Source organism: Nicotiana tomentosiformis, chromosome 8 (genome assembly GCF_000390325.3).
Source record: "Nicotiana tomentosiformis chromosome 8, ASM39032v3, whole genome shotgun sequence".
Classification (NCBI taxonomy): Eukaryota; Viridiplantae; Streptophyta; class Magnoliopsida; order Solanales; family Solanaceae; genus Nicotiana; species Nicotiana tomentosiformis.
Genome location: NC_090819.1, coordinates 3,711,614 through 3,724,289, shown reverse-complemented (window position 1 = coordinate 3,724,289; position 12,676 = coordinate 3,711,614). Strand labels below are relative to the sequence as shown.

General features: G+C 40.6%; 2 protein-coding genes across 2 annotated transcripts; both read right to left on the bottom strand.

Moving 5' to 3' along the window:
• Positions 1-4,437: 4,437 nt before the first annotated feature.
• Positions 4,438-6,201, bottom strand: LOC138896833 (uncharacterized). The gene has a single exon (XM_070182182.1). The coding sequence runs from the start codon at positions 6,199-6,201 to the stop codon at positions 4,438-4,440; it is 1,764 nt and encodes a 587-aa protein (XP_070038283.1).
• Positions 6,202-6,890: 689 nt separating this feature from the next.
• LOC104091564 (uncharacterized) lies at positions 6,891-8,953 on the bottom strand. The gene is made up of 2 exons (XM_009596932.4): positions 7,796-8,953; positions 6,891-7,334 (listed from the first exon to the last, which is right to left on the bottom strand). Exons 1-2 carry the CDS (start codon positions 8,672-8,674, stop codon positions 7,287-7,289), a joined length of 927 nt encoding a protein of 308 aa, XP_009595227.1. The 5' UTR covers positions 8,675-8,953; the 3' UTR covers positions 6,891-7,286.
• Positions 8,954-12,676: the final 3,723 nt, after the last annotated feature.

The following is a 12,676-nucleotide window of genomic DNA, read 5'->3' as shown; positions in this document are numbered from 1 at the left end:
ACGACTTAGCGAATGCATGCGCTAAGGCACGTGAAGCTCAGTTTGCTTGTGGCCCCGCCACACCACAAACTGGTGATGCTGAGGAAGACGTGGAAGGGATTGAGCATGATTCCTGGTACGACGATGAGTTTCCTGGCGGTGAAGGTGGAGAAATGAGTGGAGATGGTGCTGCTGAGTTAAGTAGTACATAGTTGTTTTTCTTTCTTTTGCTTGTAATTCTTGTACATACTTTTGCTGGCATCTGTTTTAGCTTATGTAAGGAATATATTTGAAGTAAGAAGTTCGTTTTAACTATAAAAATTTGGTTTTGGCCATGGTCGTGGATTAGCAGGTGTTAATTCGAACGAGGTCGAACGTAACCTGTACTGAGTTGGTTCGAGTGAGGTCAAATATGAAGCTCGAATGCGAGTTAATTCGAACGAGGTCGAATGTGAGTTAATTCGAACGGGGTCGAATGTAGTTTAATTTGAACGAGGTCGAATGTGAGTTAATTTGAACGACGTAGAATGTAGTTTAATTAAACGAGGTCGAATGTGAGTTAATTCAAACGAGGTCGAATGTGATTTAATTCGAACGAGGTCAAATGTGAGTTAATTCGAATGAGGTCGAATGTAGTTTAATTCGAACGAGGTCGAATGTGAGTTAATTTGAACGAGGTCGAATGTAGTTTAATTCGAACGAGGTCGAATGTGAGTTAATTCAAACGAGGTCGAATGTAGTTTATTTAATTGTGGCCGGGGGCCGGGTTGATATTGAGGCGATTTTGTTCTGGCGAGAACATGGGTAGACTTCATACATTTGTGTTTTTCTCATACTTGGAGAAATTTACATGTTTTCGGCCTGGCATTCTAGTCCCAGTCTATCTAGTCCCTTCATTGGGTGACCTGGAGACGTGTTGAGAGGTTGGACAATGAACTAACCGTCTGGTGTCTCTTTCCGTTCGCATTTCGACTCGGAAGTATCCCCCTTGTTGCCTCGTGAAAAACCTCCTCGAGAAAACCCGATTAGGACAAAACTCAAGTGAGGGAAAAAGAGTGCAACTTGGAGGACACTTTTTCTTAAAAGTTGAAATACTTGAGGTGGGTGACGTTCCAGTTGTTTGGCAGTTGTTTTCCTTCCATTGTTTCTAGTTGAAATGACCCTTTATTTGCTGCTGCCATGATTTTGTATGGGCCATCCCAATTCGTCCCTAGTTTGCCTTCCCGCGGGTCTTTACTTGCTTGTGTTTTGGCCTTGAGCACGTAGTCCCCGACTCTGAGTAGTCTGATCTTGGCTTTTTTGTTATAATAGTGTTTTGCCTGCTATTTTTGGGCGACCATCCTTATGTAGGCCATATCTCTTCGTTTTTCGACTTCGTCGAGCTCTAGCCTTCTGCTTTCATCATTTATCGGCCCGCTCTCATGGGAGTATCGCAAACTGGGCTCTCCAAATTCGACCGGTATTACCGCATTAGTCCCAGAGACTAAAGAGTATGGTGTCTCTCATGTACTCATCTTTGGCATTGTGCGATAGGCCCAATGTACTTTTGGTAACAGCTCCGGCCATAATCCCTTTGTGTCCTCAAGCTTTTTCTTCATGATATTTAGTATTGATTTATTGGAGGATTTTGCTTGCCCGTTACCCGCGGGGTGGTATGGTGTGGAGAGTATTATTTTGATATGCCACTTCTCGAAAAATTCGGCGACCTTTTTTCCAGTAAATTGGGGCCAGTTATCTCAACGGATCTCTTTGGGGAGGCCGAAGAGGCACACAATGTTTTTCCATATGAAGGTGATCACTTCCCGTTCTCGTATTTGGGCGAAAGCTCCTGCTTCTACCCACTTTGAAAAATTGTCAGTTAAAACCAAAAGAAATCGTACGTTACCTCTCCCCGCAGGGAGGGGGCCGACGATGTCCATTCCCAATTTGATGAAAAGCCAAGGGGAGGTGACCGAGTGGAGATGCTCGCCCGCTTAATGGATCATTGGGGCGTATTTTTGGCATTGTTTGCATTTTTTTACGAAGTCTGCGGTTTCTTTTTTCATGGTAGGCCAGTAGTAACCTGCCCGTATGAGACATCTGACCAAAGCTCGAATGCCTGAGTGATCTCCGCAGTGGCCTTCATGGACTTCTTCTAGTATGCGCCGCATCTGATTCGGGCCTAAGCATTTCGCTAGGGGCTAGCCGCTTGCATCCGGAGCTTATTGGCTTCCTTTTTATCATCTGGAGTTCTCCATCCTGCAAGTATATAACAATACAGTTGCGCCAGTCCTAGGTTAGATTTATGGTCCTTACCTCGATTTGATCTATCGATGAGTGGAGGAGGGTGACCACGTTTTCTTCTCCGGTTATGCTTTTAGTTGTTGCCGCTAATTTGGCGAGGCCGTCTACTTCCATGTTTTGTGCTTAAGGGATTTGGTCGAATTGGTACTCATCAAACTATGCAATAGTCTGCAAATCTCGGCCTGGTATTTTTGTAACCTTTGCTCTTTGATCTGGAAAGTTCATGTGACTTGGTTGACGATGAGTTGAGAGTCGCAACGTAGGATGACCCACCTCGCCCCGTACTTGAGTGCTAGCCTTAAATCTGCAATCACGGCCTCATACTTGGCCTCATTGTTAGTCATGTATGGGCATCTTATGGACTGGCGAACCACTTCGTCTGTCGGGACTTCGAGTATAAGTCCCAGTCCAACCCCTGATGCATTGGAGGCGCCGTCGGTGTACAAAATCCATAGATCTTATGTTCACGGAGAAGCGTGGGCGGCTTCTTTTTCGACTTCAGGCATTATTTTTGCGACGAAGTCGACGAGGACTTGTGATTTTATCACCGTCCGCGGTTGATATGTGATATCATGCTCGCTCAGTTCTATGGCCCACTTAGTTAATCTTCCCGATAGCTCGGGCTTATTCAAGATGCTTCTCAAGGGGAAAGTTGTGATTACTGAGATCGGATGGCATTGGAAGTAGGATCTAAGCTTTCGTGAAGCTATGACCAATGCTAAGGCCAGTTTTTTGAGGTAGGGATACCTCGTCTCAGCGTCGACTAGGGTTTTGCTAATGTAATAGATAGGAGATTGCGTACCTTTGTTTTCTCGGACTAGGACTGCACTCACCGCTACTTCGGATATGGCGAGGCAGACGAGCAGACGTTCCCCTTGTTCTGATTTGGCAAGCAACAGTGGCGATGATAGGTAGGCTTTTAACTCTTTTAGGGCTTGAACGCACTCAGATTTCCATAGGAGGCCATTGTCCTTCTTGAGCACGCCGAAAAACTTGTGACATCGATCAGATGATCATGATATGAATCTCGACAAGGCGGCGATGTGGCCAGTCAGCTTCTAAACTTGTTTCTTGCTGGTTAAGTGTTTTGGTATTCCCTCAATGGCTTTGAATTGGTCGGGATTGACCTCGATGCCTCTTTGTGATACTAGGAAGCCCAGGAATTTTCCTGAAGTTACGCCGAACGCACATTTCTCAGGGTTTAGTTTCATCCCATATCGCCTAAGTATGTCGAAGGCCTCTTTCAGGTGGTCGATGTGATCTTCTTTCTTTTTGGACTTGACCAGCATGTCATCTATGTAGACTTCCATGGTCTTGCCAAGTTGGTCTTTGAACATTTTGGTCACCAACCTTTGGTATGTCGCCCCCGCATTTTTCAGTCCAAAGGGCATCACCCTGTAGCAGTACGTTCCTTAGTGGGTGATGAAGGTGGTCTTCTTCTAGTCCCCCTCTTCCATAAGGATCTGATTGTAGCCTGAGTAGGCGTTTAAGAAGCTCAGCAGTTCATGTCCGTCTTTGCGTCAATGAGCTGGTCAATGTGAGGTAGCGAGAATGAATCTTTGGGACATGCTTTGTTCAAATCCGTGAAGTCTACGCACATCCGCCACTTTTCGTTCTTCGTTTTTACCATGACCACATTGGCAACCCATTGGGGATATTTTGATTCCCTGATGGACTCATTTTCTAATAATTTTTGACCTCCTCGTGGACTGCATCGTTTATTGCGGAATTGAACTTTCGCCTAACCTGCCTTACCGGGGGGTAGAATAGGTTGACGTTCAACTTGTGTGTGGCGACATCCTTCGGGATACCTGGCATATCTGCATGGGAAAAATTAAATAAGTTCGCATTAGCAGTTAAGAATTGACGGAATTTACCTGGTTCTTGAAGCTTGCGGCCGACGTAGGCTTTCTTGCTGTGGTCGTTTTCATCAAGTTGGACGTGGTCGAGGTCTTCTACGGTTGATCCCACATCATCCATTATTTCAGGATCTCTGATGATGTCCGCCTTTTCATCACAGCTCGACCTCGACATAGTTAATTGCTATGCATTTTCTCCTTTGCCCTTCATTTGTTGGGTATATGTACAATCCTGGGCGATGCGATAGCTTTCTCGAGATGTGCGTTGTTCTCCTCGTATGCTGAATACTCCCTATGGGGTTGCAAATTTGATAACTTAGTACAAGTTTGAAGGGATAGCCCTCATGGCGTGTATCCAAGGTCGACCTATTATGGCGTTGTACGCCGTATCCCGGTCCATGATGTGGAATGTGATTTTCAGAATGATGCCGCCGGCTAGGATGGGGAGTGTGATTTCCCCGGATGTTCGTTCAACTGCATTGTTAAAACCTATTAGCGTGATGCAGCGCAGTACTATCTTATCCTCGAGTTTTATTTGTGCAAGTACTCGAGGATGGATAATGTACGCGCCGCTCCCATCGTCCACCATATTGCGTCTTACATCTGTATCTAATATTCGTAAAGTGATAACAAGGGCATCATAGTGAGGGAAAACCAAATCGTGGGTATCTGACTTATCAAAGATGATACTTTCTTCGAGTTCATCATACCGTTCATGAGAGATTGAATGTTTGAGCTTGTGGGTTGTGGCGAAATTTATGCTGTTGATCGAAATGTCATCGCCGCCCCCGATGATCATTTGAATGGTGCGAGTCGGTGAGGGCAATTTCAGTGCTCCTTGATGTTGTTCACGTCCTCGGGAAAAGTGGGTCCTTCCTCGGTCGCTCAATAATTCTTTGAGGTGTCCTTGATGAAGCATGTTCAAGACCTCCTGTCTTAGGGCGATGCAGTCCTCAGTTTTGTGACCTCGCTCTTGGTGAAACTCGTAGAGGGCGTCTGATTTTCTAGTGCTTGAATCTGACCTCATCTTTTGTGGCCACTTTACTTTTGGTCCGAGCTTCTCCAATGAATAGACTATTTCTGAGGGTGACACACAAAAATTGTGAGCGGATAGTAAAGGGGGCATACCTCTCTCGTTCTGGTGAGTCCCTATCCTTGGTCTAGATGGCCCCTCTTCGTGGAGGGCGAGGAGCTTGATGGAGCTTCTGACATATAGCTGATGCCTTTCTCGGTTGGATCGTGGAGCTGCAAGATCTTTTCTGGTCGCCCTCGAGCCATTCCTGTTCAGCCCGTTCTGGAAAGCTGCTACAGCTATTCCTTCCGATACATTCGGTAAGGTCATCCTTACTCTATTGAAACGAGCGAGGAAGTCCCTCAATCCCTCTCCGGGTGATTGTTTGATGGCAAATATATCGTTTACTCTTGCCTCCGCCTTTTTAGCCCCAGCATAGGCTATCACGAACTTGTCGGCCATCTCTTCGAATGTTTCAATGGAGCGCGCGGGCAGCTGTGAATACCAAGTCACTGCTCCTCTGGTAAGGGTCTCGCCGAACTTTTTCAACAAGATGGAGGAGACTTGTTCTTTGGCGAGATCATTGCCCTTTAACGCAGTGACATAGTGAGTTACATGATCTTCGGGGTCAGTCGTACCGTCATAAATTTTCAGATAAGGTGGCATCTTGAACGACTTGGGTATGGCATGTGGGGCGACTTCATCACTGTAGGGTTGCTCGACGAACCGACTAGCGTCTCTTTTTGGCAAGAGTTTTGGGGCACCCGGTATTTTGTCGACTCTTTCTTGGTGTTCTCTCATTTGATCCCGAAGCATTTTGTTTTCATTTTCCATTTCTTCCATTTTTGTCAGAATGGTCGTGAAGGTGTCATTACCTGCATTATTAATATTGTGAGTGATACCTGTTACTGAAGGGGGAAGACCGTACTGCTTGGTCGTTGCTGGTGCAATGCAAGTCCTTGCATTTTCTCTAACTGCCTCTTGAGTGGGCTTGTTGAGGATGCCGGTCAACGTATTTGCCAGCCAAGCTTCGAGTAGCTTCTTCACTGCTGGTGGCGCTTCTTCCATTGTGGACGTGGAAGCTCCTTTACCGCGGGATGTTGTGATACTGCCGTGAGGGAGGGGTGATTCACTTTGTCGGGGAGAGGTGTTAGGCATTATGCCTTCGCCTTCTGTTTCGGAGACCTCATTGATGGTGTTTAAGAGGTTGGTAGTGAGATCGGCCACTGCCTTCATCCTTTCTTCTCCCTTACCTGCCATGCCAAATCTGGGTGTACAAGGAAGTAGGAGCTTCTCTTCTTTTTTGTGAACTGTGCCGGTTATAGATCTAGAAGAAACTAAAGATTTAACTAGGCATCCCCACAGACGGCGCCAAATTGTTTGACCAAAAAATATAAACTTTTGATTAAACTAATTAATATTGTATGATGAAGGGCTAAACCTAGTTAATGATAATAACTTCAGATCTATAATCGATTAACACCAATCACGCAAGAGCAGTGTTGAGAGAAGATTAAATGTGATATATATATATTCAATGTTTCAAGATCATTAATGACGGGGGAATATCAAGCATTAAATAACGATAAATTGCATTAAAGTAAATAAGGAGAATGATTCACCCAATATTGAATGAGGTAGATGATTCTTCTTTCTGACAATGGTGAATGATAGACAAATACTAGAATATTGGGACCCTTCTCAGATCTAATAAAAAAAATGTAGAATCGTAGGCAATCGAATCTCTTTAGAAAGGTATTAATTGTCTTTTATCTCGAAAGAAAGTCTGTTTTTTCAAGAATATTCTTATCAGAGAATATTACACATCCCTCTCCCCTATCTCTTTTTCTATCTTATATGGGACATTCCCCAATCAACCCTAAAAGTACAGACACGTCATTAGCTCTCGACCTCGACCTTTATTGACTACTCGGCTACGAGCCCCGTTATCTACTAATCGACCTCGACCATGTCGCTTTCTACGATACCGTTTCGTGTCAAATCTTAATGAAAGCCGATTTTGACCCATACAATAATATTAGACCAAAAGTTAACGGAGGGCAAATTTGATCAATTTCGGATAATCCAGATTTGCTTATTAGGTAACTGAAATCTATTTCATATACAAAAATTGGTAACATATCTAAGAAACGTCAAAACAAGTCCCTAAGGGTAGTTCTCCCAACAGCGTCTGCTTTTTCCTGAAACAATAATGCAAAAGAGCGTTAAAAAACATTGCATCAGAACAATGGATCAGAATTTTAAGACATGATACAAGTACAATTACAATATATCGAATAATAAATCAACTATATCGCAATCACAAACTAATTTCGATATACATTATATACAAGGATAATGCAAAGACTTTTATACTGTCAGTGTTTAACTTGCGATAGGAAGTTACTTATCATCTTCACCGGGTTATCAATTAACTATTTAACATAAAGATTTACTTATAATTACCTAATAAGCGATCGATTTTTTATGTAGGCATATAATTTACTCTTGTTTTTAAAAAATATTTAACAGTAAATTTGGTTGAACTCGAACACACAGGGTGCCCCTGCAAACATTATTCAAATACTACATCCACCTTTGCATCAAGAAATAAGTTTTCTATCTTTGATATATTTGTGTTTTAGCCATTTCTATGTTTTACCTGATAACCGCTGAATTGATCATTGTCAACATGATGCACTGGCCTTCCTCTTTCATCATAGAGGATGAGCCCACTGAATCTTGGAAGCTCACACTTTTCTCCCATTAGTATAGGCCTTTGCCACACATGCGAGTTCGAATTGTGGCTCTGCCAACGAAAAGAATCGCCTTCAAGTTGACCTCCAGCAACAGGTAATGAAGAAACTTTCTCCGTCTGACACTTGTCACCCATAAGTATAGGCCCTTGCCACACATGTGAAATGGAATTGTGGCTCTGATATCGGTCAGAATCGCCTTCAAGTTGACCTACAACAACGTGCAACGGGGAAACTCTCTCCAACTTTTCGCCCATAAGTACAGACCTTTGCCACACAGACGAATTCGAACTGTCGCTATGCCACCGGCAAGAATCACCTTCAAGTTGACCTCCAACAACAGATAACGGAGTAACACTCTTCGTCTGACACTTTTCACCCATAAGTACAGGCCTTTGCCACACAGGCGAATCCGAATTATGGCTTTGCCATCTGTAAGAATCGCCTTCAAGTTGATCTTCAGCAACAAGCAACGGAGAAATTCTCTCCGTATGACTCCTGCTTCTTTTCTCCTCCCACTTGCTCGCGCTGCTCCACCGTACCGAGCTCTTCAACACCTTTTTCACAGTAGTACTACTCAAACTCAGTAACTTTGGCTCGGACCATTCTATATCCATGCATGGTTCTTGACTTACTAACCCTTTTCTCCTATTTGCTGCCCTTCTTTTGATAAAAGCAGTAACTATGCAAACTCCAATGACTAAAGAACAAGTGCAAACTAAAAATGCAACAGATTCTTGAGTTGACAGTTTCCATTTGTCTTCCAAATTCCATAAAGCATCCATTGTTACTTTTCAAGAAATGTCCACAAATATTCAAGAATTTGCTATATATAACGAGTAAATGAAAAGAAAAGAGAATTGAGTTGGTGGATAATGTATTTGGAAAAAAAAGAGAGGTTGCTTTCTATAATTGGTATAAGTCCTCTTGTGAGATTCACCGACACCAGATGCTTTAATTTTGATTTCTATTTCGTGGTTCTCTTCTCCTTATTGTTTTAGCCATTTGCCGCTAGCATTTACTCACCGTTTCGGAGGGAATAAAAGCCCTTCACGAGATATATCATGTAGGAATTAAGGATTGCTCTTATTTATATGTTAGTGATATTCTGTTATTATACTTTTGTAATTTGCCACCATACTTTGCCCAAACACACACATACAAACAAAAGAGGAAAAAAAGATTTAAATTTTATACGTTTACATTATGAAAAAAATATTTTATATAATAAGATCACTTATAAGAAGCGTTTACATTTAGATTATTACTAGTATGATTTAACATATTGTAACAGGTTATTTACGACATTTTCTAGTTGATGATGAATGTTATTACATAGAGTTTACCTGCAATTACATTTTAAGTGAACTAAAAACACAATATGATTTTTTTCATAAAGTTTACTACAACTGCGTTTTAAGTGTACTAAATAAGCAATCAATACATAAAATATAAACTCTTTGAGATAATGCAATCTTTTAGTAAGTCTAAATAAGTTCACTTATATATCCTAACAAGTATGTTGTTAGCTTTTTGAATTTCTTAATAAATGATTTATTTCCAATATTTCTTATAAATGTATGAAGCGAAGATCTTCCCAATATATTTTATACATGTATATATGAGCAAGTGGAAATAGAAGTTCGAGCTTGCACAGATCTTTAAGCTGAAAAACTGGACAGCCCATGACTATAGTATGGTCGTAGATAAAAGTCCTTGAATATTGACAGTTGCAGGACTTGCACTCCACTCCATTTGTTATTTTAATGCCAAATAGTAAAAAATGAAAGACGTGTGCCCTATTAATTATGATAGATATGACTAGGGGAGTCTCGAATCAAAATGTTGCTTTTTTGGATTCAAAAGTACAAAAATAGTTTGAAAAATAACCGACGACAAATTTATATATAACGTATGTGTTCAATACGTTATACCTTAACGACACGTTTGTCCGTTAAGGTATAACACATGGGTTGCATGCGCTATATGTAAATTTTACTGGCCCACCAATAATTTATTTGAACGTTACTGACCCACAAATAATTGAGGGTATAGCGGATGCATAATACGTGATACACATATAGCGCGTATTATGCATGCAGTATACCCTCAATTATTGTAACTCCGGACTGATTTTTTGCTTATTTAAGGAATTTTAAAATTTCGGTAAAAATCCATTCAGGATCCTTCAGGTCTTCCGAAATATTTGTTAGCTTAACTTATTTTGCATTTTGTCATAATGTTCGAAGAGCGAAAAATTAGGGTTGCATTATATTAGGGGAGGGAGGTTGTGGTGGAGAATAACTCAGTATGCTATAGTTGTTCTCCATAGTGTATTGTTAAGTTGCCACTTACAATGGAGTATGATACTTGGTTTCGTTGTTATGTAAAAAATTAAGTGTGAGGAAACGTTCGGTTAATATTAAAGTAATCGGAAGATATGCGTATTCTGTTACTCCGCAAGGGGTTGCTTGTTATGCTGAGTTTAACATTGAAGACGATGAAACTCTGACATATATTTTGAGGACTCCGGATGAACACCGGGAACATCTTGTGATAAAAATCACTACAACATTATTCATATATAGCTATGAAGTATATCGTAGCTAAATACAAAAACTTCTGTAGCTAAACACTTTAGCTACAATATTTTTTCTCGTAGCCTGCGTAGCAAAATGTAGCGTAACTAAAAGTGTAATGACCCAACTTGTTATTTTGAGAATTAACGTTCCATTCAGTGACTTAAGGTCCCGAGCAACTTCGTAATATGTATTATGACTTGCACGTGCGGTCGAGTTTGGTTCCGGAAGATTCAGAATTTAATTGAAAGAACAATTCTTATTTTTGAAGTTTAAATGAAAAGAGTTGGCCGGAATTTGACTTTTGAGCAAACGACTCCGGAATGAGATTTTTATGGTCTCAATAGCTTTGCATGGTGATTTTGGACTTAGGCGTATGTCCGGATTTGGATTTGAAAGTCCGTAGGACAATTCGACGCATTTTGGCAAAAGTTGGAAAATGGAAGATTTTAAGAAAAATAATTGTTAACCGGGAGTTGACCTTGATGTATCGGGGTTGGACTTCAATTCCGGAAATTTGAGTAGCTTTGTTATGTTATTTACGACTTGTGTGCAAAATATTTGAGGTCATTCTGATCGATTTGGTATGTTTTGGCACAAGGCCTAACTTAGGACGAGAGTATCTACATATATATAAGGAGTTATGTGATGGACAACCTATCAGATGAAAGATCTTCGAGTCTAGTTTCTAACGCTTCAAACCGTTTGTAATTTGGACATTTCTACAAGAGGTTATGACCATATTACCAAAGGCTGGCAAAGGAGACTGCAGATGCGAAGCATCCGAGGCCGCATCCGAAAGAAGGGCTGGCAGTGAAGTGCTGCCATAGCATCGGGGGCAGCATCCGAAACCCAGAAATCTGGGCCTATAGATACAATTTAAGGGTTCATTTTTCCCACTTCATTTGGATGAATTTTGGAGCTCTTCTGCACTCACTCAAGACCACCAACTCCTCTCTTCTTCAAGGTAAGCAATCCCCATTATCTTGGTATGAACATCATTTATGTACTAGTATTGATGAAATCAACACATAAATACTTAGATCTTCAAGAAATTTTTTCAAGAACTCAAATGAGGGTTTTGCAAGATTTTTTAAAAAAAGGTAATCCTTCACCCTTAGACTTACATGTATGGATTTATTATGAGTATGTGAGCAAGAAATAAGTATTAACACTTATTGGATGGTGCTTGGAAGTTATAAATACTTAAACTAGATTATTGGGTATTGTAGAGATTTTTGTAATAAATTAATTAGCAACAATTGGGTGGATGTGAGTTCATTGATGATTTTTAATGGTACTAAAGAAGGTTGTTTGTAGACAAATGATAGTTTAGTATCTCTTGTTGGTGGTAAGGAGGGATTGTTGGATGAAGAAACACAATTACTAGAGGTAGTAAAATGCTATGTACTCTAGGTGTTAGATGAAATGCCTAAATGGCCAAAAATCTGGAAATTTATTACTAATATTGATGCAATTGTGTTGTATTGTTGTAGATTAAAATTTGTTTAGTGTGGAGGACCATCATAGTATTATTAAGGGGCGAATTTCAGATTTGAGCCGTCCGGAGGTGGCTTGACTCGCGAATATCATTTAAAGCATTGACTTAGCTTTGTCGAGGTAAGTATCTTGCCTAACCTTGAGTGGGGGAATTACCCCTTAGGCATTGAGTCTTATGTGGAAATTATGTAATTGAAAATCATGTACGCGAGGTGACGAGTACGTACTTGATTTATATGTGCAAATTACATTGGTTGAAATTCGTAGACGCCCTTATGTATTAAATTAAAAAATTATTGGAACATAGTAAATCCTTTATTTGTACTGCCTAAATCCTTGTTTGTTGAATTTATTTTTATATGATAGTTTGGTGTGATTGCCACTTTGATATTTATGTGAATCCCGTATTTTTTGTTGAGTTGATATTTCCTGGAGATAATTTCATTATGCATTATTCATTTGCAAATAATTTATTTGAAAAATAAATTAAAATGACGCATTAATCTATTTGCCAAAAATTTGGATTAAAGAAGGCGTTGTTCCTTGATGAATTACTTTCCAGCTCATGTTGTTGAAATTGGTATTGAGTTATAAAGGCCGTAAATCATACTGAGGCAAAGTGTTAAATTGTGAAATATTATTTTGTTGAGTTGTTCACTCCCGAATATTTTGTTAAGATTTTGTGCATATTTTGGTCGAGCCATGGGC

Coding starts and splice junctions, on each gene's coding strand:
- LOC138896833 (XM_070182182.1), bottom strand. CDS start 6,201: ATGGAAGAAGCGCCACCAGCAGTGAAGAAGCTACTCGAAGCTTGGCTG.
- LOC104091564 (XM_009596932.4), bottom strand. CDS start 8,674: ATGGATGCTTTATGGAATTTGGAAGACAAATGGAAACTGTCAACTCAA. Junction 7,335..7,795: donor ATCAATTCAGCGGTTATCAG/GTAAAACATAGA, acceptor TTATTGTTTCAG/GAAAAAGCAGACGCTGTTGG.